The sequence below is a fragment of the Labrus mixtus genome, chromosome 13, assembly GCF_963584025.1.
Source record: "Labrus mixtus chromosome 13, fLabMix1.1, whole genome shotgun sequence".
Taxonomy (NCBI): domain Eukaryota; kingdom Metazoa; phylum Chordata; class Actinopteri; order Labriformes; family Labridae; genus Labrus; species Labrus mixtus.
In genome coordinates this window covers 27,316,911-27,343,506 of record NC_083624.1, presented here as the reverse complement: position 1 = coordinate 27,343,506, position 26,596 = coordinate 27,316,911, and the positions used below count along the sequence as shown (strand labels likewise).

The window sequence follows — 26,596 nt, the reverse complement described above, 5'->3', positions numbered from 1 at the left end:
GTCATTAGTCTCACTGTGTCATTAGTCTCACCTGTGTCATTAGTCTCACCTGTGTCATTAGTCTCATTAGTCTCACCTGTGTCATTAGTCTCACCTGTGTCATTAGTCTCACCTGTGTCATTAGTCTCATTAGTCTCACCTGTGTCATTAGTCTCACCTGTGTCATTAGTCTCATTAGTCTCACCTGTGTCATTAGTCTCACTGTGTCATTAGTCTCACCTGTGTCATTAGTCTCATTAGTCTGACCTGTGTCATTAGTCTCACCTGTGTCATTAGTCTCACTGTGTCATTAGTCTCACCTGTGTCATTAGTCTCATTAGTCTCACTGTGTCATTAGTCTCACTGTGTCATTAGTATCACCTGTGTCATTAGTCTCATTAGTCTCACTGTGTCATTAGTCTCACCTGTGTCATTAGTCTCATTAGTCTCACTGTGTCATTAGTCTCACCTGTGTCATTAGTCTCACCTGTGTCATTAGTCTCACTGTGTCATTAGTCTCACCTGTGTCATTAGTCTCACCTGTGTCGTTAGTCTCACTGTGTCATTAGTCTCACCTGTGTCATTAGTCTCACCTGTGTCATTAGTCTCACTGTGTCATTAGTCTCATTAGTCTCACCTGTGTCATTAGTCTCACCTGTGTCATTAGTCTCATTAGTCTCACCTGTGTCATTAGTCTCACTGTGTCATTAGTCTCACCTGTGTCATTAGTCTCATTAGTCTGACCTGTGTCATTAGTCTCACCTGTGTCATTAGTCTCACTGTGTCATTAGTCTCACCTGTGTCATTAGTCTCATTAGTCTCACTGTGTCATTAGTCTCACTGTGTCATTAGTATCACCTGTGTCATTAGTCTCATTAGTCTCACTGTGTCATTAGTCTCACCTGTGTCATTAGTCTCACTGTGTCATTAGTCTCACCTGTGTCATTAGTCTCATTAGTCTCACTGTGTCATTAGTCTCACTGTGTCATTAGTCTCACCTGTGTCATTAGTCTCATTAGTCTCACTGTGTCATTAGTCTCACTGTGTCATTAGTCTCACTGTGTCATTAGTCTCACCTGTGTCATTAGTCTCACCTGTGTCATTAGTCTCATTAGTCTCACTGTGTCATTAGTCTTACTGTGTCATTAGTCTCACCTGTGTCATTAGTCTCATTAGTCTCACTGTGTCATTAGTCTCACCTGTGTCATTAGTCTCACTGTGTCATTAGTCTCACTGTGTCATTAGTCTCACCTGTGTCATTAGTCTCATTAGTCTCACTGTGTCATTAGTCTCACTGTGTCATTAGTCTCACCTGTGTCATTAGTCTCATTAGTCTCACTGTGTCATTAGTCTCACCTGTGTCATTAGTCTCACTGTGTCATTAGTCTCACTGTGTCATTAGTCTCACCTGTGTCATTAGTCTCATTAGTCTCACTGTGTCATTAGTCTCACCTGTGTCATTAGTCTCACTAGTCTCACTATGTCATTAGTCTCACTGTGTCATTAGTCTCACTTGTGTCATTAGTCTCACCTGTGTCATTAGTCTCATTAGTCTCACTGTGTCATTAGTCTCACTTGTGTCATTAGTCTCACCTGTGTCATTAGTCTCATTAGTCTCACTGTGTCATTAGTCTCACTGTGTCATTAGTCTCACTTGTGTCATTAGTCTCATTAGTCTCACTGTGTCATTAGTCTCACTGTGTCATTAGTCTCACTTGTGTCATTAGTCTCATTAGTCTCACTGTGTCATTAGTCTCACTGTGTCATTAGTCTCACCTGTGTCATTAGTCTCACTGTGTCATTAGTCTCACTTGTGTCATTAGTCTCACCTGTGTCATTAGTCTCACCTTTGTCATTAGTCTCACCTGTGTCTTTAGTCTCACCTTTGTCATTAGTGTCACCTGTGTCTTTAGTCTCACCTTTGTCATTAGTCTCACCTGTGTCTTTAGTCTCACCTGTGTCATTAGTCTCACCTGTGTTTGATTACCCCTGTGTCTATTTAGTCTCTGTGTTTCTTCCCTCGTGTTGTCAGTTCATTGTTGGTTCTCATGTCCTATGCCAGACATCTGCGTACCTGTGTTTCAAGTATTATTCCTGTGCTTTTTGACTTCTAGTTTTTGGCTTTAGAGAGTAAGTTTTTGTTTGCCTTTGGCCTTTTTGTTTATTAAATAGCTTTAGTTAATTCTGCAATTCGAATTCTCTAAAAGTTAAGGAAAGGTGGGTCAGTGCTTCCTTTATAACCTCCTTTAGCTTAGGATACACTGGACCATCCTTTACCAAAGGAGATGAGATATGACGCCCCACAATTCCTTTCGGCCGCAACATTTAAAGCGAGTCGCGCATCCGACCATTCACGAACATTAACAATGATCGTAAAGTGACAGAGATCATGTAAGGGATAAAAGATAAGAGACATTTTTATCCAGATGATGTTTTATTCAAGGTATTTCATTCACTTAAGAATGCTTTGTTCAGTTGTACATTTGTATGCTTAAAATATTAGGCTATGTGTAGGCTATCATAAATGTAATAATTAATTTCATACAATCATATTTATGTTGATGTTGATTTCTGAGTGGACAGGAAGCTGATGGTTTCACTTTTCTTACTTGTAGCCTGGTAGTCTATATTGCTTTTATTTCAATTCCAACCATGTGGTAATCAGGATTATTTCACTGGTAAGAAGGCACAGGGGAAAGTTTTTTAGATGCGATTTTTGTAGTCCATTATCTGAACATTGTAGTTTCACCATGGCAGACCCACGTCATTAACCTCCGCCAGCCCGTCGCATTTAATTACGTCGCCTAGTGGAAATGTGGATCGCCTTTCCCTAAGTCCTTTATGAATTCTCCTAACATCTTTCCTTAACCTCATGACGTTTTCCCCGGGGTTAAGGTAAAGTGGATAGTGAAAGGAGATAGCAGGGACAATTCGAACGCACCCCAAGCCTTCCATCATTGCTGTTCAGCTTCTGCCCCTAAACCTGCATATCTCAGCTTTCTCCTTTCATGTGCTTCCTCCACAGAGTCCTTCCAGGAAACTGTCATTTCTCTAAATTAAACTATCGGCTGACTTGCAGAACAGAACACTATGTAAAGCCTCAGGTTAGTGTAAACAATGTCCTGTGGCACAACAAGCTTTCCTCCCAAATCTACCTGCATCTCCCAATCATTGGTGCACTTTAAAATGCTGTTGTCTCTCCCTCACGTACAATCTGACCAGCTACAATCTTTTCAACATTAAGTTCTGAATTCACCTCTCGTCTTTTACTTTCAATTCCTGCTGCTAATCTTTTCATCATCTAATTATATCGCAATGTACCCCTCATCCCCTTTTCATATCAGTACATCGGGGTACTTCAAAATCATCTCTAGTGGTTTTGTGACCATTTGCCTGGAATTAAAAGGAATGTTGTCTGAAAGTTAAAGCCATCTTTTTGGGGGAAATTCCTGTGTCTATATCTTTAAATGCAGGTGAGCTGTGTTCGACCACACCCCTCTGCAAGAGGATGTGGCTCCGGTTTTCTTGCACCATGCACGATTGTTTATGGAGAGAAGGCAGACTCAGAGGGCAGAACAAACACCTAGCTGTGGGTGTGTCACCCACCTGGGGGAGGGGTTACTGCCCTTTGTGACGTCATGAAGGGAACATCTCCAAATGGCCTATTTGAGCACATGTTTTATGAAAATTGGAGCAGACAAAAGTCAGAGAGGATGGACTTTTCTAATAATTGAGGGGTTTTTAGACAGGCTAGGGACACGTATTACAAAACATGGTAAATTGTATTTTGCAAAATATGTGACCTTTAAACCCTGAAGTAAGGTAAATGGCTATGATTAACATGGTTAAAACCCTGATGCCCCTTTAACCTTGAACATTTTAAATTTAAGTGATGTAGTGTGCAAACGTTTTTTTCAGATTTTGGGACTTTCACCTGTTAGAAGAGAGTCAAATATTAGCCTCATGTTGGTAGACTCAAGTGTCTCAAAAGTACTAACAACAAACACAAGTGACCTTCAGGAAAATCTGAATCTGTGTTCAGGGCAAAACATGTGATGATGTACACAAACCACCTTCAACCAGTTGTGTGTGTTTTAGATTTGTGAATCAGTATGCATGCAACAACTGAAGAGGGACTTTCCTGGTGGATAGTGTCCTGAAGTGTCGAGCCATTTCTTTGATTGGCTTTTCTCTGTCTAGACGCTCAAATTTGAAGCAAGCATGAGTTACAGGACCGTGGTGATGTACATGGAAATCGGCTGCTTTGTAGTTTGTGTATCAGGATGGATTCTGGTTTGTTCTACCATGCCTATAGAGATTTGGACCTGGTCTGAGGTAGACAGCATCGTCTTGACCACTTCAAACTACTTCTCCAACCTGTGGAAAGATTGTGTTTCAGATTCAACTGGAGTATCTGACTGCAAAGGAATCCCGTCAATGCTTGCATTGCACTGTAAGTCAAATGTATTTCAGCCCATGAGACAAGGATAGTAAAAGGCAAGACAGCATTTTTTAACAACACCTTTTAATGCTCAATGTTATTACTCTCTGACAGGGGAAATTCACTTCTGCCGTGCTCTCATTATCATCTCCATAATCCTGTCTTTCTTCGGATCAGTTCTGGTGTTGGTAGGGATGAAGTGCACTAAGATTGGGGGTACAGAAGTAATTAATGCAAGAGTTACCTTTGCTGGGGGGATGAACTACCTTATCGGTGGTAAGAATTACTCAAAAAAGCACGTATTACACTTAACTTTTTGATGAATTCTAAATTAATATATGTCTTTTTCAGGGATGTGTTCTATGGTTGCTTTCTCATACTATGGAAATAAAATTAGAGCAGAATTTCAAGACCCTTTGTTCAAAGCTCAGAAGTACGTAAATTAGAAATCTATAATTATGTTGTGAATCAACCATTTTTAAATGACTTGGTGTGCACATTTTGTATTGTTTTGATTTTGTTTTATTCATGGCCAGGTTTGAAATAGGGGTTGGCGTCTTTATTGGCTGGGCAGGCTCTACCTTACTTGTTGTTGGAGGCCTTATTTACAGTATCTTTGCAGGCAGGGAAGGATGCCAATCAAGGTACAGTGCAGATACTGTGTCATTGATGTCCCCTATATTATTTGAAATAATGAAATAGATAAATTAATAACCATCCATTTCTTCTATCTTAATCTAACAGCCCTGAAAGATACCCCGCCTACCAGTACCCTGACGCCTACAAAGTTGTTCCAACAAAAAAGAACATTACTTCATCTGTTCCTTCAGAGACAAGTGGGAGCAGGAAGTCCAAGACCACCAGTGGCAGCAGAGGCAGCAGCATCTCTGGGATCACTGATACCATCAGGACTAGTACTGCATATGTGTGACGCCTTTTCAAAGCAGCAAAAGATGATGTGCCTCTGTCGCACAAATCTAAAAGGCTTATTTTAAGGGGAGCAACTGTTGTTCAACAATGTGCATGTATGCATCATTTTCACGAGACACTTTAGTGGGTTTCTAATTATTTATTTAGCTTTATTGTTGTAGTAAGAGCGAATAAATTGACTGTTTTGTAATTGATGTATTTCAATGTCTCATGTGAGACAAAAACTACTGAAATTCAGAAATACTGATGTAACATAAAGATAAAACTTAAAATGCATTGTATTAATCTTGTTTTCTAAAGTAAACTATGTATCTCCATTAATTAACCTAAAGCCTTACTACAGTTTCATTACATTCTCAAATGTTTTTTTTATTTAAAATTAAACCAAAATGTTTAAAATGTATTTGATTAATTCCAGAAAAAAAAGAATTATTGGAAATTAGAGAGAGATGATCATACCACAGTTAGGATACAATTATGTTCATTCAAACTCTATTTCCCCCTATTTGTAGCTTATTCTAAACACACATTCTTGAATATAATTCTTATTGGGGATCTCTTGCAATACATCCCAAATGTTATAATTTCCTTACAATGTCACACCAAATCACAAAACCCTGTTTGTCCTAAGAAAACACAAATATTCAGAGGTCAAAGAATACAACTGATAGATGTTGACATAAAGTCACCAGACAGCAGCATATGTTAGAAAATTATATCATAAGCTCCATCTAAAAGGAAGATGGAACAGTTGCTTTAAATGCATCACAAAAATAATGAAATAATTTAATTGAAACAATCTTGTTTCATTCTGTGCTCCTCGATGAACCTTCACCATATTAAAACGTGGGACCCTGTATCAGGTTTGATGGTAATATTCATGGTGTGGTTAGGGTCAGAGAAAATGCTGTTTTTATGTAGGTTCATCGATAGAGTCTCGAGTGGTTGGCCTATAATCTTTCAGCAGATTTTAATTGATGGCGCAGTTTAGATTTTTAAAATAGTGGACAGGTCACATGTACACTGTAATAATAAAGTAGTTGTTATAACTTAAAGAAGTTAATGTCCAGGCTGCCTTAAAATTTTAGGCTAACTGAACTTAGAAAGATAAGTTGAGATAAATTTGCAATTATTCCAAAGAAATACAATTTTCTCGTCAAATAAACTTGACATCAAGTCAGTTGTACTTAAGGCAAAATAGTCTTTTAATTTCTTTTGACTTGAAATCAAAAATTAAAAATACTTTATCAAAAAGAATCCACCGAAAATATTGAGTTAATTGAATATATATTTCTATTTTAGTCAACTTAAATCAGTTTAGTTTATACATTTTTTGTGATTCTCTTTGCTTTTGTGGAAACTGTCAACTTCCTTTCAAATAACAATTATAAAATGTACAATCTCTACAGGTTATTGGTTTTATCATAGAAACTAACACGACGAGAAATGAGGTCTTGACCGGTAGCTTTGTTAAGTTGGCTGCCCGGTATGAAGGTAGATATGTTGCAAAATGTGAGAGCTTGTAGAATGAGATGTGAGCTTGTAGAATGTGATGTGAGAGCTTGTAGAATGAGATGTGAGCTTGTAGAATGTGATGTGAGAGCTTGTAGAATGAGATGTGAGCTTGTAGAATGTGATGTGAGAGCTTGTAGAATGAGATGTGAGAGCTTGTAGAATGAGATGTGAGAGCTTGCAAAAGTGAACTTGTATGTAAAAATCATAATTTACTCAGATTTTTTTTAAATAACTTGTGCCTATTATCTTTTACAACCACAACTCTCTAATTACAACTTCTCAAATCTGCAGCTACAACTGCACAAACTACTTTTCTGCTTGAGTTTTGCAACACATTTTGCGAGACGTCTGTAGCAAAACAAATTTGTACTTGTAGAAATGCCCCCCTCCCCCCGCTCTCCCATGTGTGTGTGTGTGGGGAGGGGGGATTGACCAATCAGAAGGGAGGAATTGCAGGTACCAGGGTGAAGATGGTTTCATATTTGACAGTCGCCTGTGTTCGCGTCGATTACCGTCAATAGCTCCGAGTCGAAGCCTCGATTTCTCACAGTTTGGAGAGGATGTCCAGGACATGAGAGGTGATTTGATGTCAATAAAATCAAAAATTAGAAATCTCTGGAGATTATAACCTTGAAATGTGTTTATTTAAGGCAATATGTCATTGATAATGATGATTTGCAGAGTTATTTTTATATATTTTTATTTTGTATTCATTGGTCTGAAATGTTAAGGGCTGTCACCTTCTATAATAGCAGTGGATTGAGGTGTCTATTTTGAAAAACAAAGAAGTTATTGAATATTGAAATGAGCTGTACTGCACTTTTACGACGGTCCCTAACTCCGCCTATAGTCACCGGCGCACTGGACAGACATTCAGTTCTTTGCGCTCCCAGCTGCATCGTCATTTTTGGTTATTTGAAGTTTATCAAAACTGTGAAACGTCTGCCTTAATCTGCTCTCCAACATATCCCAAACTGTGAGAAATCGAGGCTTTGACTCGGAGCTATTGAAGGTAATTGATGCGAACACAGGCGACTGTCAAACATGAAACCATCTTCACCCCGGTACCTGCAATTCCTCCCTTCTGATTGGTCAATCCCCCCTCCCCACACACACACACATGGGAGAGCGGGGGGAGGGGGGCATTTCTACAAGTACAAATTTGTTTTGCTACAGACGTCTCGCAAAATGTGTTGCAAAACTCAAGCAGCGCAGATTCACTCGAGAAAAGTAGTTTGTGCAGTTGTAGCTGCAGATTTGAGAAGTTGTAATTAGAGAGTTGTGGTTGTAAAAGATAATAGGCACAAGTTATTAAAAAAAAATCTGAGTAAATTATGATTTTTACATACAAGTTCACTTTTTCAAGCTCTCACATCTCATTCTACAAGCTCTCACATCTCATTCTACAAGCTCTCATCACATTCTACAAGCTCTCACATCTCATTCTACAAGCTCTCACATCTCATTCTACAAGCTCTCATCACATTCTACAAGCTCTCACATCACATTCTACAAGCTCTCATCTCATTCTACAAGCTCTCACATCTCATTCTACAAGCTCTCATCTCATTCTACAAGCTCTCATCTCATTCTACAAGCTCTCACATCTCATTCTACAAGCTCTCATCACATTCTACAAGCTCTCACATCTCATTCTACAAGCTCTCACATCTCATTCTACAAGCTCTCATCTCATTCTACAAGCTCTCACATCTCATTCTACAAGCTCTCACATTTTGCAACATATCTACCTTCATACCCGGCTACCGGCACCGTTGCCCGGCTTGAGTACGGGACTTCAGTCCGCCAGGATTTTGAACTTGTCAGGCCCGGGGCAGAGGGCTCTCTGTGGGTGAAGTGTCAGTGTTTGATGACAGGGAGAATGTTAAACTGTAGCAAAGAGATGAGTAGCGAGTTCAACCCAGACATCGGGGATGGCGAAAGCACGAAGTGTCAGGCTGGTAAAGCGGATGCAGAGGGATGAGTTGGAGCTGGAGCTCATAGTCCCAGAGCTAGCACTAGCTCCAGGCATCCCGGGGCTGCAGCCACGGACCCACACTCGTCTCTCGTCCCCGATGTCAAAATCCCGGTCGGACTCGCTTTATCTCCACGTTTCAGTAACATCATTCAACAACATTCAACAACTTCCCTATCTACACATAACTTTCTGATCCTATAGCTGTCTCTCTTACTCTCTCCCGTAGGCTAAATAAACAGTTCCACAGCGCCCCTACAGGCCTGGAGCACTTCCGTTTCTGTGTTTGCTGTTGTTTTCTGGTTGTGTGTGTTTTGATTTAAGTTTCGTTTCTGTACTTGCAGTGCGTTTGATGCTTATGCAGTTGTTTTGCCTATTTGCAGCACGTTTGTTTCTTTTGCAGCGCGTTTGTGTCTTTGCATTTGTTGTGGTAGTTTGCATTTGCTTTTGAATGTGCAGCGTTTCTATATATGCTGCGCGTTTTTCTAAATGTATGTCGTTTCATCAGTTGCTGAGCATTTGACCCCTACCGGCCACCGTACAAATAAGCACAAATAACAGCTGCGCCCTCTGTTGCACTAATCTCCCCTATCCCATTCCAAGCCCGGTGCAGTCTAGGCCTGTGAATGCTGTTTCGTCATGAGCCGTGGATCCGGCCGACGATTTCTGCCTTTTAATAAGGCAGTTTTTTCTTACCACTGTAACTTTTGCTGCTTTTAAAGTGCTCATGATGGATAGGCCGGATCTTTGTAACATAGCAATAAGTAAGGTCTTTTACCTGCTTTTTGTAACATAACAATGAGTAAGGTCTTTTACCTGCTTTTTGTAACATAACAATGAGTAAGGTCTTTTACCTGCTTTTTGTAAAGTGTCTCCAGATAACACTTGTTATGAGTTGACGCTATACAAATAAAAATTGATTGATTGATTGATTGACTAACAGATGTCTCTGCGAGCAAGGAAGGTTTGACAGAGCTCGCCATTTTTAAGTTAATATGAATCACTTTTCAAAGTTGGAAAACTTTCAATTAGTTGAGGTGACATAAACGTATAATATTGAGTAAACACAACATTTTCATAGACTTGAAGTAAAACTCACTTAAAATGTTATGTTATTAAGACTTTCTGTTATTACAGTGTAGGCTACTGTACCATGTGGCTTTACAGTCTACAAACAAAAAAGCAGATAATTCTGTAGTTAATAAAGATATAAAGCGAATACAACAGTAAAGTAAAGTAAGAAGAACTTGAGCAAAATGGCATGACCCCCCCTCCCCCCAACACACACACACACACACACACACACACACACACACACACACACACACACACACACACACACACACACACACACACACACACACACACACACACACACACACACACACACACACACGCACTCTCACGCCTGCTTATGCTGCCGTGGCTCTTCTCTGTTGAACAACTAGGTGTGGGCGGGGTTTTCCAAACAAACCAGCCAATTACAGCCACCCACGACCGGTCGGCTAAGCTTGCTGCTCTGATGTGACTGACTGGGAAAACAGAAGCAATGTTGAATAGTCAACACATGGGACGTTTGAGAATTACATGAAACGGTGTTAGAAATAAAAAGCGTTGACGTTTGTGTGACTAAAGCAGGAAGGCACTGTCTGATGATGATCATGGTTTCTCTGGACCATGTGGCTCACAAAATATTGACTTACATCCCATATGTTCTCGTTTTGATTGATATGAGATTTGAAGGTAAGAAACTGACTAATTTACTTGACTTACTTGAAGCTTGTGACAGATATTAGCTGCTTAACATTACCATTGACTACAACTTTGACAATGGTTCAGACAGCCTGCTTGTAGTGAGAGTATCGCTATGTCACTAATGTCAAAGATAACATTAGCTAGCAAATCGATAACTGCTAGCTAACGTTAAGCTAGCAAGCTTAAGCAATAGCAAATCAACTGTTTATTAGCTGACTATGTATTTAAGTTAGTTAACAACCCGTACTATGTTGTCTAAATGTGATGAAAGACGCAACAAATTAATGAAGCCAAAGCTAAGCAAACGTAAAATTGAATAAGTTAGGTCTAACAGCTAACCAAAGTCCTGACACTGATTTCACTTACATGCTGTCGTTTGTCAGTGAATCATGTGAACAGTCACACAAATGTTAAGTGCTGTATTGACATGCTCAGTTTGGTGTTGGAAAGTCAGCGGTGTGATTGTTTTCAGGAGTGAAATGTGGCAGGGATGACAGTGTGGACAACCATATGGAGATGGGGAAGAAACTGCTCGCTGCTGGACAGCTAGCAGACGCCCTCTCTCATTTCCACGCTGCTGTGGGTAAGTGAAAGAAACATGCAGATTATTTGAGAAGGATCGTCTTGGGGTTTTTTTTCTTCTCTTTTTTGTTGTTGTCAAGTCTAATTTGAAATGTGCATGTTTTGTTTTCCATCCTCTCTATATTTAGACGGAGATCCAAAGAACTATATGGCCTTCTACAGGAGAGCGACAGTGTTTCTAGCTATGGGGAAGTCAAGGTCTGCACTGCCAGATTTGAGCAAAGTCATTGAACTCAAACCAGATTTCACATCTGTAAGTAATGCATTTATACCAGTCTGCAGTAATTATTTTGAACCAGTTGGATCAACCTTTATTTCACTCTGCAGACTTACAGCATCAGTATGACAGAATTGTGTGAGAAACACAAATACAATTACCTGAAATAAGCCGCTAAATGTTGTATCTACAAATTGTATAACTTTTATGGATAAGATCAACTCTAGGCAGGTCCTGTGAATCACTTATCGTGCCAGCTGTGTTGATAAGTCTCTGCCTCTTTTAACAGGCAAGACTGCAAAGAGGAAATCTCCTTCTGAAACAGGGCAGACTCGATGAAGCGGAGAGTGACTTCAAAAAAGTGGTAAGTATCATAACCCCCTGATTTAAACTGTATAGCAGCAGTGCTAAAAAGAAAAAGAAACGTTCTGCCTAAGAGCAGGAGTTCACCAGGAGGTGTCAGTGTAGATCCATAGCCTGGTAGTGAAATTCAACTCAAGCGTTCAACTTTTGTCAGCATAGGTGTTTGGAACATTTGATTAACATACTTTATCTTGCAGTTATAAAATGAGCAGTTTAGGTCCTAGTTATGATCAAGAACAGGCTGTTACTGTGTCTATAGCCTTTAATGCAGGTGAGCTGTGTTCGACCACGCCCCTCTGGAAGGAATTTTTTATCTTGCGTTTTAAATAAAGTTGCTGTATCCTCAGGTGCGTTAGTCATGTCAGGAGAAACCAAGTTCTTCTTCCGTCTGGGGACAGGGTGTGAATGTCAGAGTGTCCCATTGTGCAGAGGGCTTAATGCAGGCCTGCAGCCTAGTTTTGTGATAATTATCTCCTTGACTCTACACTAGACAATTTTTTTATTAACTGACATAAAACACTTCAGATGAGCTTTATTGCAGGTTGCCTCAGTGGTTATCCTGTATTTGTGTTTGTCAGGCTGTAATGCAACACACAAGGTGGCCAATAAAACAAGTGCTACAGGCTGCTTAACTGTTTTGTGTTTTTAAATAAAAGACAAGTTAGAAACTCACTTTTCGATTGTGTTCCAGGAATATAAGTTTTATAATTGCATCTAGCTTGATGCCATCATTTTTTTAGTGATTCATTGAACTGCAATTTCAGGCAGAGGCCAGTGAGCATCAAGGCAGCTTTTTTTTCAAAGGCAACTCTTTGCTGGTGTAATGTCAGGGGATCTGGCCAGTGGTGCATGCTGTCCTGCTGCTTCAGCAGTCCTCAATGTTGACCCAGCATAATGCATCACATTTAATGCATTACGCCCTTTCCTAAGCTGAGCTCCCAGGAAACACTTAAAGGTAACCCAAATCTGTTTGTAATGGATGTGTAGCTCGATGAGAATGCTCATGTGAATATGATGACCTCTGTGATGAGCATGATTCAAATGTAATGGGTTTAGGGAATGGTAAGTACTGCCGCCGTTAGAATAGGCAATGCTTTCAAGAGGGCAAAATTACCAGAAGAACCTCTTCAGTGAAGTAGGAATTCATATTGAAATGTTTGAAATGAATCTAATAGTTTTAAGCACACTTCTATACTACCCTCCTTATTTCCTGACTGTAGACCCATTTTTTTTACTGAAGCTTTTTTCCAGGGTGGCTACTTAAAGGCTTTATATGCGATTTTTTTGATCCAGCAGATGTCGCCACTTGAGCACCAGCATGAAACCAAAACAACTTGCGCTGCATTGTTGTGTTAGCATGCTAATGCTAGCGATCTTTATTATGCTCGTATCTTCACACTGCATGTAAATTTACCTGAAATGAGCGTGATCTAGAAACACAGTTAAGCAGTGAGTACAGTATGTTATTCTTCTTTTCTCTAGTCCCTCAATTAAACAACTTTTATACACGAGGGGAGGAGTCAGCCGGCCGTCCGGGCGATGTAAACAAAGTGAAGATAGGACTCTGAAAACATCACAAACAGTGGGACTCGGGTGTTACACCCATTGTAGACAGTCATGACTCACAGAGTTATTTTCAGAGGATATACTTGATTTATATTACATTTAAGTGTGAAAAATCACATATTAAGACTTTAAATCATGACTTTAAGTATGTGACGTAACGCCTTCTCTTACAATGTTCCAGCTGAAGACCAACCCCAGCGACAAAGAGGAGAAGGAAGCCCAGAGTCAGCTGACAAAGTCGGATGAGATTCAGCGACTTGTGGCTCATGCACGCAGCAGCTTTGACAGCCACGATTATGTGACAGCTGCTGCTCAACTTGACACTATCATTGAGGTGAAATACCTACCCTGTCAGCTTTGCCTCATTTTACTGCAAGCATGACATTGTCCATGTGCTCACGGCCACAGGATGTACATAGAATTTTTATAGTAGCTACACTTTGTAAGAGTTCTTATCCAACTGTTACAGACTTGTGTTTGGGACGTGAGCTCCCGTGAGATGCGAGCAGAGTGCTTTATTCAAATGGAAGAGATGGGGAAGGCCATCAGTGACCTTAAAGCGACATCCAAGTTGAAGAATGACAACACCCAGGCTTTCTACAAACTCAGCACCATCTACTACAAACTGGGTGACCACGAGATGTCCCTCAAGTAAGAGCTGTTTTCACACTGTGTCAATATGAAGAGAACATAGCTCAATGGTATCCCAACATCGCGTCCTGACCCTGCTCTCTGTCAGTCTGCTACTTTAATCATCTTCATCGTTTTATGGTCTCCCAAACAACATGAAACTTCTGTGGCACTCACAAATCCATTATCACAACAAAAGTAAAGTAACAACGCATTCTATTATCTCTCTCTTTGCATACAGAAGCTACACACAACGAGTACTAAGCAAGAGCGCACATCACGTAATAGTTAATCAGTCTTATTTTTTTAAAAGATACAGAAAATGCAAATACACACTTGGGCGGTTGTAAATATACCTGGGCGGCTGGCCCATACTCTATGTGTGGGAAACACAGGCATGTACATCATAAATTCAGACAAATGTTCTTGTTTCTTCATTCCCTCCTCTCGTTTTACCTGCAGCGAGGTGCGTGAATGCCTGAAGCTCGATCCCGACCACAAGCAGTGTTACAGTCATTACAAGCAGGTCAAGAAGCTCAACAAACAGATCCAGTCTGCAGAGGAACTTATCCAAGACCAGAGGTGTGTGTGTGTGTGTGTGTGTGTGTGTGTGTGTGTGTGTGTGTGTGTGTGTGTGTGTGTGTGTGTGTGTGTGTGTGTGTGTGTGTGTGTGTGTGTGTGTGTGTGTGTGTGTGTGTGTGTGTGTGTGTGTGTGTGTGTGTGTGTGTGTGTGTGTGTGTGTGTGTGTGTGTGTGTGTGTGTGTGTGTGTGTGTGTGTGTGTGTGTGTGTGTGTGTGTGTGTGTGTGTGTGTGTGTGTGTGTGTGTGTGTGTGTGTGTGTGTGTGTGTGTGTGTGTGTGTGTGTGTGTGTGTGTGTGTGTGTGTGTGTGTGTGTGTGTGTGTGTGTGTGTGTGTGTGTGTGTGTGTGTGTGTGTGTGTGTGTGTGTGTGTGTGTGTGTCCCTCTGAAAACCGGGGATTACATCAGCTGTAACACCACTGCTTCCTTGCGCTCCAGCATCTCTTACAAACATGCATGATAATCCAAATCTTTCTGTGAATGTCACATCACATTTGCTACACTGAGATGTCATATTCACACGACTAATCAAAGAAAATAAAAAATTGTGTGGAAAAATGTCTGTGGGTGCAGTGATCTATGTTGCATTCTGTTTCATCGATAGTGTCTGTGTTGTTACTTTCTGTTCTTTTAGGTACGAAGATGCAGTGAGTAAATACGAAGCAGTGATAAAAACTGAGCCCAACGTGCAACCTTTCTCTCTGCTCGCCAAGCAGCGCATCTGCCATGCCCTGTCACAGGTAAGACGTAGTGCTGCTATTAAAGGTCTTTACTCATTCTTTGAGTTCATTAAAACAATAGAAATAACCACAATGTTTTCTGTGTTTCATGATCAGAGCCAACAGACGAGCAGAGCGATCTCCGTGTGTAGCGACGTCCTCCAGGCCGACCCTGAGAATGTGAGTGCGCTGAAGGACAGAGCTGAGGCCTACCTACAGGACGAGCAGTATGACGAAGGTAAGCCGCTCAGATAGAGCTCAAGCTAGTTGAAGTTCTTCTCCATTCTTCATCTGAATCCAGTGTCTGCTTGTATTGACATGCTCGGAAACAGGATGACACTAAATGCGATTGAAGTCACTTTTCTTTACTTTGAATTGAATCACCTCATTGAAAAAGTCCTTGGTTGCTTTGAAGTGTTATAAAGTATTTTTCTTCTAAATTGCTATTCTCTTTCAATATATTTTTTGTTTATATCATTAGTGACTTAAAGGCTTTATATGCAATTTTTTGATCCAGCAGATGGGTTACCCTGCTTGAGCACCAGCATGAAACCAAAACAACTCGTGCTGCATTGTTGTGTTAGCATGCTAATGCTAGCGATCTTTATTATGCTCGTATCTTCACACTGCATGTAAATTTACCTGAAATGAGCGTGATCTAGAAACACAGTTAAGCAGTGAGTACAGTATGTTATTCTTCTTTTCTCTAGTCCCTCAATTAAACAACTTTTATACGTGAGGGGAGGAGTCAGCCGGCCGTCCGGGCGATGTAAACAAAGTGAAGATAGGACTCTGAAAACATCACAGACAGTAGGACTCGGGTGTTTCACCCATTGTAGACAGTCATGACTCACAGAGTTGTTTTCAGAGGATATACTTGATTTATATTACATTTAAGTGTGAAAAATCACATATAAAGACTTTAACCAAATAATACATAAATGATTACTAAACGGGTATATTTACTAACAAAAATGTGTTTCTTCGGTGGATACGATACTTCACTGCATTGTCCCTCTGCTATGGTAAAGCTAATGTAGCGTAGCTTGATGAGGACTGCACGTTTAGTTGGTGCACAACAGCTAGTGTCACTCTGTTTTTGATCCGTGCAGGTTGAAACTAATGTTCCGGTGAGAACAGAAACACGCCGTGTAGTGGAGCCTTTAGGATATTTACCGTGATGTTAAACAATGTATAACCGTAAACCTGGTACACCGCTTCATCTCTTATTTGGTGTAACCTACTTCTATTTGAATACACTTCATCAAATTCTTTGAGATTAAAATAGACGTCTATTTGAAACACTGCTGACATATTTTGCACTTTTGGACATACATTACTCTGCTGGAAAATAATTTCAAATTGGATGGCAGAGTGTGGCTAAAGTTAGCAGTGCTAGCACTATTAGCCTTGTCCTCCTTTGTTACCCATGCTACTACAGTAGATGTATCCATCTACTGTGCCAGTTTACATCTTGGCAGTAGAGCGGGGAGAGTAACTGCTGCTACAGCACTGGCTAGTGGTGGGTGGCTACATTACATCTCAGACACATGCAACAGTTATTGTTAGACTAATAATCACACTCACTAATTTCCTTGAGATAACATTTGTTATGAATTGCCAATATACAAATAAAAGTTTATTTATTGATCCCTAATCTACAGTCAGTATCTGAGGAACAGTTATCTTAAAAAACTGCAGTATTATTCAGCAGTCCTGCAAAAACATCCAAAAGTCTTTTTAATGATGAATTTAATGATGTTTTAGAGAATACGTTTCAGAGAGCTGTTGGTTCAACTATTTGAGGTTAAAGGTTTTTGGTGTTATTAAACTATATTGTATGTTAGAGAGGTGTTTATTTTTTATCAGGCCATACAAATAGAGACAAATCAAGTGGACCAAATAATAGAAACACTAGTCAATGTGACAAAATTCATTTCAGCACAACAAACTTCAACCCCCCAATGATCCTACAGCTGAGTCAACACAGACATAATTTAAAGGCAGGTCTAATAAGCTGCATGTTGTCATCACTGTACTAGTAGAGAGGGACAAGATGTTGTTGTTGTAGCAGGAGTCTGACACAAGGGGCCCTTGTAACACTACAAACACGTGATGTTATTTCAAGTTTCAGTGACACATCATGTAAGCTCTGTAGCGTTCCATCGTTTGACTTGAAGGAATTTGTCGTCAACTGAAAAATCAATGTTATTGTAAACATCAAAGGCCAGTCCTGTCAGGCAGCACAACGTGAGGGGGGACGCTCACATCCAATAACATTTACCTAATTTAACACAATCTCTCTGCTCATCACTAAATCTATTTTCACTTTGAATTTGAATACACACAATAAAGACTAAGCATTGATACATTTAGCGAGGGCTTCCATATCTAATCTAGTTAAAGCATATGACTACTATGTCTAAAGCTTGAAACAGAAAATGTGATTTGTCAGAGCAAGTCAATTCAAAATGTGGTGTGGAGCGCAGTGTGTAAGAAGAAAGTGCCAGATGTAGAGCTGTCCTGCATTTCTGGCTGATATTATGCGGAATTGTTTTTGTTTATCAAACCTAAAGCGATTCCTCAGTGGCAGTGCCAAAACACACACACACACATGTATAGAACTAACCAGCTCCATAAAGCCTTTTGCCGGCCGTGGAGGGATTAGGCTGAAACAACGGTCTACCCTATTGTCCAATCTCAGGAAGTCCAGAGATGGCAGATGGTGAAATCTCCAGGAATAGTCAACGTTCCAGCAATCCTTTCACCTGGCACCCGATGTTCTGCTTTCACCCTTCAAACAACCAATGGAGATTTTATTGTCAAAACCTCTGCCACACATCATGTTTATAAGTCAATTAAGTTTGAAATTCAGTGTAAACACTCCCACCAACAATCCTAGTGTCTTAGTGTACAGGTTGACAATGCAAAATCCAGACCCTGGTTCCTACAGGATCCTCTTAGACCCAGCTGCTCAGTACAGAACCAATTTAAACACTCACAGTTTCCAAGCTAATACTAGACGAAAACACTGGAATCAAATCTGACAAATGAAGTCACATTGGTAATCCTGTACAAACTAATTACAAAAATACCCTGAAGCATCAAGTAAGACATCGTGTAGAAGGTAAATGAAATGTGGGTAATACCAACATATTAATGGTGATGATATTGAGTCTGCTGTTGATGTGCAAACCCTGAGCATAGCCTGTCAACGCCTGTGACCGATCAGACTTATAGCTGTTTGAAGGCACTTACTGACGTTTCCTCCTTTCTAAATCCTTGCTTGTGTTGTTCTTACTCTCAGATTTGCGTCGCTTTGGAAAAAGCATCTTAAAAAAAGGAAATAGTCAAACTGCTTAACCTGTTAAGGTATACTTGGATAAGAAGCATGCAATAGAAGGGTTTCAAGTTGATAAAGTATCAAGAAGTAAACCTACCAATAGAATCTTTGTGTGTTGATAGTTTAAGTTGTAAATTAAATACAGAATGACTAAAAACATTTTTTTTTTTAAAGAATTTATTTTCATTGAACAATCCCACTGTTGGAGTTAAGAGGACAGAGTGCTGCTGAGCTGAAGCACACAAACACCATTTTCATTTCCCTTCCTCATGCTTTTTTATGAATCTGTTTAAGGTACGTCAGGCTCCAACACTCCTTTTGATTTACATTTAATGAATAAAAAACCGTCATGTTCTTCTGACTCATAACCAAATCACTGTGATGCAAACAGGTTGTTTTGTGGATTGTTCTTCCATGGCCTGCTGCTTGTTGAAGCTCCAATCTAGGCCCTCTACATGGAATCTGTGACCATACTTGTGGATTGCAAATTAGGGAATGCAGGATGAAAACCTCCTATCTGTTTGGACCTCAGATGGCTGTAAGCAGGAAATCATGTAGTTCTACAGGCTAGCCAGTAGCCACTGAAGATGGGACATGACAGGATTAGACATTTTTGTGCATTATTGTTAAGAAGACAAAAGTATTTATAAAAAAAATGCTTGGACAGTACTTATTGCCTTTGGAAGTGAGCGTTTTGTCCCTCCATGTCACATGTGAAATGGTCACTCTGACTGGGCATTAAAGACTTGGAACATTTTTAATTTTGGTAAAACATTTTAGAACCATGACACCAACAAGTCCTTTAAAAATCCCTCAAAATATTCTTCAGCTTCTCCTAACTTCTCTAATATGACACAACTTAACTTAGTGAAAATGAAAGAGGTACAGTAGGCAAAATAGAGAAAAAGAAGGTTGTGAGATTTTGATAAAGATAGTGGGCATGTACCCTCAACATGGAACAGCTGCTGACCTGTTCAATAGTGTAATGTACACTCACTCACCCTGCGTCCCTACTGCATCACCAAAACAGCAAACTGACACAGGACAGGGGGAAAAAAAACCACCACTTTTCCAGAGCTGCAGAATACAACCAGCACACTTATCTGAAGAGGTCCTTGAAAAATCAAACTAGTATCTGTTTTGATTAAATTTTGAGATAAATAACGAGACATTAATCTACAAAATCATCTCAAGTTAACACGTAGTGCTTTACTAAAGGGCAGTGTGACTCTGATGTTTGTATCAGTTTACAGCTTAGAGAAGTCAAGTCACACTTAAACAACACTGCAGCTTTAAGAACTATAATGAAGAGGGATGGAAGTACCAGATAATTTTTATTTTGAAAGAGTATCATCTGAAATTTATTCAATAATAATTTATCCATAATGTTTCCATTATTTATGAGAGGATACACCAAGTATTTATTATGGGTTTTTTTTGTTCATAGACGAACAACACGGACAAAAAGGTCCAATTAAACCAACAATTATCATCCCCATCTGCAGGCAGGGCAGGCTGAGAGCCTCCTGAAGCCCGGCTCAGGCTGTGTAACTGTGTATGTTGTCAGAACATGGCATGGACATATCAGCGACAGGGAAGGTCAGACCACATGTGGACTGTTAAATTGTCAGAACCACCCATGGGTGTTAAATCCCCTCAGTGCACCTCAGAGGGTAAACAAGCTTCAAAGCACTCAAACATAAACAAACAACCTGGAGCCTCAGCTCGAGGATCTGATGGTGCTGTGGTGGTGTTAATGACAAGGTTTATGCATTTAATAAAGACAAGGTCGACCTGAACACTAGTCACACATTGTAGTGTTAGTCATTAGGTTGTATTTAAATCAACAAACCAGAGTTCATGGCAACAAGATTTTGTTGGATAGGAGTCGGTGCATGTCTTTAATCATCTTCTGTGTAATGCTCCATTTTAGTTTGTCTTTATTTTAACCTAATGCAGGCAACTTTATGAAAGCCATGAGTACTTAAAGTCAATTTATAGAAAAGTCAATTAAAATCAAAATCACAAAAAGATTCCCTGAATAATGTGGATATCTTACCTTTCAAAGGTGACAAAGTTCAGACATGGTAGCTTTGTTTTTTTAACCCATAATAATTCAAAATGTCAGCGGCAGCAGACGTTGTTGTTTCTTCTGATGAATTAGAGTCATGTTGATCCTCTCCTTCTTATTTAGAGCCTCTAACAGTTGTAATGTTTAATTTGCTAAAAGCTTCATGACTAAATACCTGCTAAATGACATCCTATCAAACGCCCCCCCAATATAATGGTAGGGGAAACACTGTAATCTGAGTACACTTGGGTATGAACACAGTTGGTTTGCCAAACAGCAGAAAGAGGAAGAAGTAACCATGGCAGTGAGTCCATCCTGCTAACTGTGGATGTTTTTGTTATTTTCTGAGACGTCAACGACCCTCTCTTTGTGCAGCTCAGAGGACGAAACAGGGCCCGTGATGGTTAAACATCTTATTGAAAGCTCAGACGCATAACATACGATGCACAACGAGGCCTTGAAGACAGAGTTATTTCCATTGAAGGACTTCCTTTAAGCACTGTACTTCACTTTCCATTAGCTGCTGCAGACGGAGAAACAATACTGATTCTATCCTGCTTTTTCCTTCTCCAGCTATTAAGGACTACGAGACTGCAGGAAAACACAGTGAGAACGACCGTCAGGTATCAGAAGGCCTGGAGAGAGCTCAGCGACTTCTCAAACAGTCTCAGAAGAGGGATTATTACAAGATCCTCGGAGTGAAGAGGTGGGATTTGTTTTATAATGTGTTTTGGGGAAAAAATCTAGAAGAATTGGGTTACTTTAAATGACACTTGAATTAATATAAGTAATATTTAATTACAACAAAGCCTACTGTATGTATTTATATGGACACTTGGCCAAGTCTTACTAGGTTCAGTTAAAGAAAGGGAAGCTGCGTTAATCTTCAATTAATGTGCTGAAATTTTCTCCATTGTTGCAGAACTGCCCAGAAAAAGGAGATTATCAAAGCCTACAGAAAACTAGCACAGCAGTGGCATCCCGATAACTTCCAGGATCCAGAGGAAAAGAAGAAGGCGGAGAAGAAGTTCATCGACATCGTTCAGGCCAAAGAGGTCCTCACTGACCCAGGTGAGAAGTTATTATCCTAACAATGGCAGCCGCACCAGTCCTTACTAGGCTAGTGTCAAAATCATTAATATACCATAATCAGTGATAATCGAGTATTTGATGTATGTTCTATACACACATTGTGACATGTTTCCAAATCTAACTGGTGTAGCCATTTTTTTGGCTTCTAATGTCACAGTGACCCTGCTCAGTATTTAGCATACATGCTGCCATTTGATGTACTGTAGCAGAGTTAGCTTAAATTTTGGTTTTCTCAATAATGTTTTATTACTCGTCCACCAATTTTCCATACATCCATTTTCTTCCGCTTATTGGAGTTGGGTCACACTTTTTTTGCAGGCTCTTCCTAGCAAAGTTTTTAAAACACCTCTAATATGTTCTCAGGCCAGATGGTATATGTAGTCCCCCTAGTTAGCTCTGGGTCTACCCAAGGGTCTCCTCCCAGTATAGCGTGCCCAGGCAACCTTCAAAGGCCTCCAGGAGGCATCCGAACCACCTCAACTGGCAACTTTCAATACAAAGGAGTCGCACCTTCTTTTGGGGGAGAAATTACGGCTCTTCTTTCCTGGCATTAACAAAGACATGGATTTATTTTGTGGTATTTTTGATTATCTTTTCCATAAACTATGGATATAAATGTGATATGTTGAAATGGCCTGTTCTGACATAATCTTTGATCTGTTCCTTTAGAGATGAGAACAAAGTTTGATCACGGGGAGGACCCCATGGATCCACAGAGCCAACAGGGTCACCATCATCATCAGCACTTCCATCAAGGCTTCCAGGGATTCAACCCGTTCGGATCTGGACCCTTCAACTTTAAATTTAATTTCAACTGAGGAATCCCGCACAGCTGGAGTTTTGGTATTTGCCTCCCTATTTAAGGGGAGATCACTGGTACGATGTCAGTGCATACCAATCATTCTCTCACAAACTGTGACTTTAATTCAGTGACCTTAATTCAAAATGAATCCCTGTTGTTAAATGATACAACTTGAATTCCGTTTGTGGAAGATCTGTTGCTATGCTAACAATTATCCGCAGTGTGTGAAGCAGCTTTTATCCTTCTCCTGTCATTTCTAATTCACATCCATTCGTTTCAATTTGTTCATAGGTACAGTACTATTTTTATATGGAGTTTTTCTGAACTGTAAATAATGACGTATTTATGTACATGAAATTAAAGTGAGGAGGAGTTGCTGCTGTGTGGATGAGTTTGTCTTTAACACCATATTTCATCTGACACATTCCCTAGTTGTACACACCTTTAATATATCATACAGTGAGAAGATTGCAGATTTTTTCTGTTCATTGGAAGAATCTCACATTCCTGAACACACCAGGAGACGACAGCCTCTGTAAAGGTGGTTTAATAGCAAAGATTTATTTTTCTACCAGACAGTGATATAAATATGTCTTCTTTAACACATCACAGTGAACGACAGGTGATCTGAGAGCAGACCCCCTTCACTCGTTTGTTGACTTAAGACAAAAAAATGACAGTTGGCTTCAGTTAAGCAGCATCGTCCACATTATTCCTGAGACAAACACACTGGTCCGTTATCAAATTGAAATGTTGAAAAATAATCCTTAAATGAAATTCATGGTGGCTGAATGTGCACAAGTAATGTAAACATGGAGTCATAATTTAAAATCAAATACTTTACCCTTAAACCATGACCTTTGTGTGCAAATGGGACGGACAACTAATTCACTTACGCCAACTGCCCCAAATACTACCATGCTTGTCAAGATTTTTAGCAATGAAAATTGTTGTAACATTAAGTCAGATTTATCGCTCAAATTTTCAGTTAAAAAAAAAACAACGAAACTGGATTCTCAATTGTGTCAGGCAGAAATCAATTTAGTCTATTTACTCTAAAATGATCTTATGTACCTTCATCCATACTATAACACTATAGTAACTCATACTAAAGCTCGATAGCTACACGTCCAAGCAGAAGGTCAGTCCTGCTGATGATTCATGCGGCACTTTGACAGACAGCAGCAGTGTTGATGTAACACTGCTCCCCCTGTTGACCACTCAGTGCCCTTTAAAGCTTTGCTGATTTAGTCCATGTGTAAGAGGTGTTTTTTTAACAAGTGAATCTTTGAAGTAGAAAATGTAAAAAATTAAAAAACAAGCCGGTTTGTGCTGCATGCTGCGACTCTGCCTGACACCTACCCAGCAGGGGTTTCTGACGTTCCAAATAACTCTAGAGAAATAATCAATTGTCTATCTGATGGTCGGGATTGCTTTTGCAGTCCATAAAGAGGTATCAATATTAATTTCGGTCTGTTTCATAACCACCAACAAAGTCCTAACAAGAGCTTTAAATAGTTCAAGATGACAACTACAGAGAAGGCACAGTAAGCATGCAAAGTGAGTTAAGGTACTATTAGACTGCTGCTTTGGGGCAGGAGGATGAAGCAAACAGTAAATGACATTTTCTAAATCTTGTTCCAAGGACACTCCTGTTTAAAGGGCAAGTAGGGAAGTTATTGGTTTGTGGTAGCAGGCTGAATTTATCAGTGTTTTTTTTAAATGACAAGACCCTCAGCATGCGTAACTTTTTGTGTCATTGGACATTCCTCATCAACAGGGAAAACATGCAAGATCTCAAACAAACACTGTGGGGGAAAAAAGAAGGAAAACACAACTTCTCTACGGCTTCCTTATCCTGATTCAAAAGCTGAGGGATAAGAACTGGAGCTGTTGATAGGCATTGGGTCACTGAAAGGCTTTACCACTACAAAATCTGCATCTCATATACAGTATATTACAAAAAGATCTAACTCCTTTCTGATGGTGTTGTGTGTTCAAATATGTCCGACTGTATTTCATAATTCAAATCAAATAAGCAATATGAATCCAATGAAGAAACATAAACCAGGTGTGTTCTGGGGCAGCAGATGGAGACGTAAGAGGTATTTTTCCCTGCTGCAAAAAAGGGTATGTTCAGATGAGGTTTTAGTCTAAATATTAGAACCCCTCCAAACTGAGACAAAAATTATGGAAAATGAAAACCTTCTCTTCCTAATGTCAGACCGACTGCCCTGTAGATGAGGAAAAAATGCAAATCATGTGACGACTTCACAGCTAGTCTGAACATTAAAAACATTAGTGTTTTAAAGTCAGTTATTACTTTGGTTTGGGTTTTTTTTCAGTCAATGCATAGTCTAAGTCTTCATATCAGACATATCAAATGAAAAAGTACCAAAAATGATTTGCTTTTGAAATATTTTACACTAAAAAACAAAAGAAAACATCACAATGTGAGATTGGACTCTTAGAGATGTGCCTTCTCTAACTGATTCTTTGCAGACATTATCAGTGCAAAATATGGCAGGCTACTTCTTCCCAAACACAAACACACACACACACACACACATACATACACCTAACAAACTGCTTTGAATGATGTTTTCCCTCCTTTGACTCTCTCTGTTTGCTTCATTCTCTGGGTAACCGGGAGCAGCCTGTAGTGCGGAAAGCCAGTTCACAGTTGGCAGGTAACACTTAGATCACGTGTTAATTTGTAAGACGTGTTGACTGCAGAAGCAGGTATGGCATCTCTGAAAATATCTCCTCCTTCTGTGGCTGGGGAGATGCACAACAACAACAACACTGTGTGGCTATGTTTAGATGGAATTGTCTGTCTTGGAGCTTCGCAGGTGGCCTGCATGCAGAAGGAGCTGCCTCGTCTGTGTTCAGCGGGTGCTGGCAGACGTTAAAGTTCATCTCGCTGGTTTTCTAGAGGGGGTAGTTGGGGTTGTTGGAAAGGGAAAAATGAAAATGAGCTTGGTGGTCAAAAAAGGTGATCATACAGGAGGAGAATAAAAACGGTATGGACACACCTTTTTGAGTTTGTGAAGGAGAGCGAGTCTGTTGGTGCGTTTCTGTGTCTTCCTGCTGCTGGACTCGTCTCAGCAGCTGTTTTATCTCATTGTCATATTCAACCCATTCAGGCACTATCCTCGCTGCAGCTGTTAGCTTGGGCTCCTTGGTCTTTGGGTTATTGCACTGCAGCAGAAAAAAAAGCAGACAAAACACATCAGTCACACCACCAGCGCCACTTTCTCCCAACAAGTCTTAATGCCATTCCCAGCACTGTCTGTGGCAGCCATTTGAACCTAATTTGATTTCCAATTCTGTTAAAAGGACATTAGCCCGTGTCTTGTATCTGAATTACCAAGTGGGTGTCCTAAACCGCAATGAGACAATGCTTCCTATCCCAGTCTGCTGGAGCCACGCCAGTAATTCTCTAAATTAGTTTAGGAGACTACACGATAGCTCCTCAGTCGTCTCCTAAATGCCAAGTAGCTTATAGACATTAGTGTCCTGGAATATTCAGCTTTTCTGTGCTGCAGCAGCTACAGCTCACTGTTAGAACAAAAACATCTGAAAACATGTTGTCATCATCCGTGTCTTCCACACATGAAAAAAGTATTATTGTTGTAAAGACTGAAGGGACTTACTGACAGGAATAATTCATGATTCAACATTTAGCAATTCCCACTATGCTAGTTAGCTTTTCCTCACATTCCTGATCAGTATCCCTCAGTCAGATTTTATTTTCATTGTTCTGGAACTTACAAGGTCTATAGTCTTAGCTGTGACTTTGGAAGTGTCATCACACCATGTCTCACACCAAAGCCACTCCTGTGGGAGGGACTTGATGGCCACCTGGTGGATCATATTGTTTGGAAGGTCCTAGAAGAATAAAACAAAACATGAATTTATTTGGAATTTAAATACATGAAAAATGTTTAGATGAAACTTTAAGAACAAACTATTTATAAGTCTCACACCTGGTCCAGGTTGGACAGGCTGTTGGGGTCTTGGCTCAGGGCTTGGTACT

The 26,596-nt window shown here is 40.0% G+C and overlaps 3 protein-coding genes across 7 annotated transcripts in view; 2 read left to right on the top strand and 1 right to left on the bottom strand.

Annotated features, from left to right (window-relative positions):
- The first annotated feature begins 4,088 nt into the window (after nucleotides 1–4,088).
- On the top strand, nucleotides 4,089–5,540 carry LOC132987462 (claudin-10-like). 2 transcript variants are annotated; one of them, XM_061054551.1, is made up of 5 exons: nucleotides 4,089–4,432; nucleotides 4,535–4,636; nucleotides 4,772–4,853; nucleotides 4,957–5,064; nucleotides 5,165–5,540. In XM_061054551.1, exons 1-5 carry the CDS (start codon nucleotides 4,201–4,203, stop codon nucleotides 5,349–5,351), a joined length of 711 nt encoding a protein of 236 aa, XP_060910534.1. In that variant the 5' UTR covers nucleotides 4,089–4,200; the 3' UTR covers nucleotides 5,352–5,540. The 2 variants fall into 2 exon arrangements, with proteins under 2 accessions (XP_060910534.1, XP_060910533.1); XM_061054550.1 differs by having other exon boundaries at nucleotides 4,535–4,696.
- Nucleotides 5,541–10,351: 4,811 nt separating this feature from the next.
- dnajc3a (DnaJ (Hsp40) homolog, subfamily C, member 3a) lies at nucleotides 10,352–22,933 on the top strand. The gene is made up of 12 exons (XM_061054548.1): nucleotides 10,352–10,583; nucleotides 11,068–11,178; nucleotides 11,306–11,430; nucleotides 11,684–11,758; nucleotides 13,505–13,657; nucleotides 13,793–13,974; nucleotides 14,416–14,535; nucleotides 15,165–15,270; nucleotides 15,367–15,487; nucleotides 21,237–21,369; nucleotides 21,586–21,734; nucleotides 22,425–22,933. The coding sequence occupies exons 1-12, from the start codon at nucleotides 10,493–10,495 to the stop codon at nucleotides 22,571–22,573; spliced, it is 1,515 nt and encodes a 504-aa protein (XP_060910531.1). The 5' UTR covers nucleotides 10,352–10,492; the 3' UTR covers nucleotides 22,574–22,933.
- A 167-nt stretch (nucleotides 22,934–23,100) lies between these two features.
- Nucleotides 23,101–26,596, bottom strand: part of uggt2 (UDP-glucose glycoprotein glucosyltransferase 2) — a 38,514-nt gene continuing 35,018 nt past the window's right edge. For all 4 annotated transcript variants that reach the window (XM_061054544.1, XM_061054546.1, XM_061054545.1 and 1 more), the window contains 4 exons: nucleotides 26,547–26,596; nucleotides 26,332–26,448; nucleotides 25,593–25,758; nucleotides 23,101–25,488 (listed from right to left, as the gene is read on the bottom strand). The exon at nucleotides 26,547–26,596 is cut by the window's right edge and continues 65 nt beyond it. In XM_061054544.1, coding sequence (XP_060910527.1) covers nucleotides 25,466–25,488; nucleotides 25,593–25,758; nucleotides 26,332–26,448; nucleotides 26,547–26,596 — 356 coding nt within the window. In that variant the 3' untranslated portion in view covers nucleotides 23,101–25,465. The remainder of the gene's footprint in view (nucleotides 25,489–25,592; nucleotides 25,759–26,331; nucleotides 26,449–26,546) is intronic.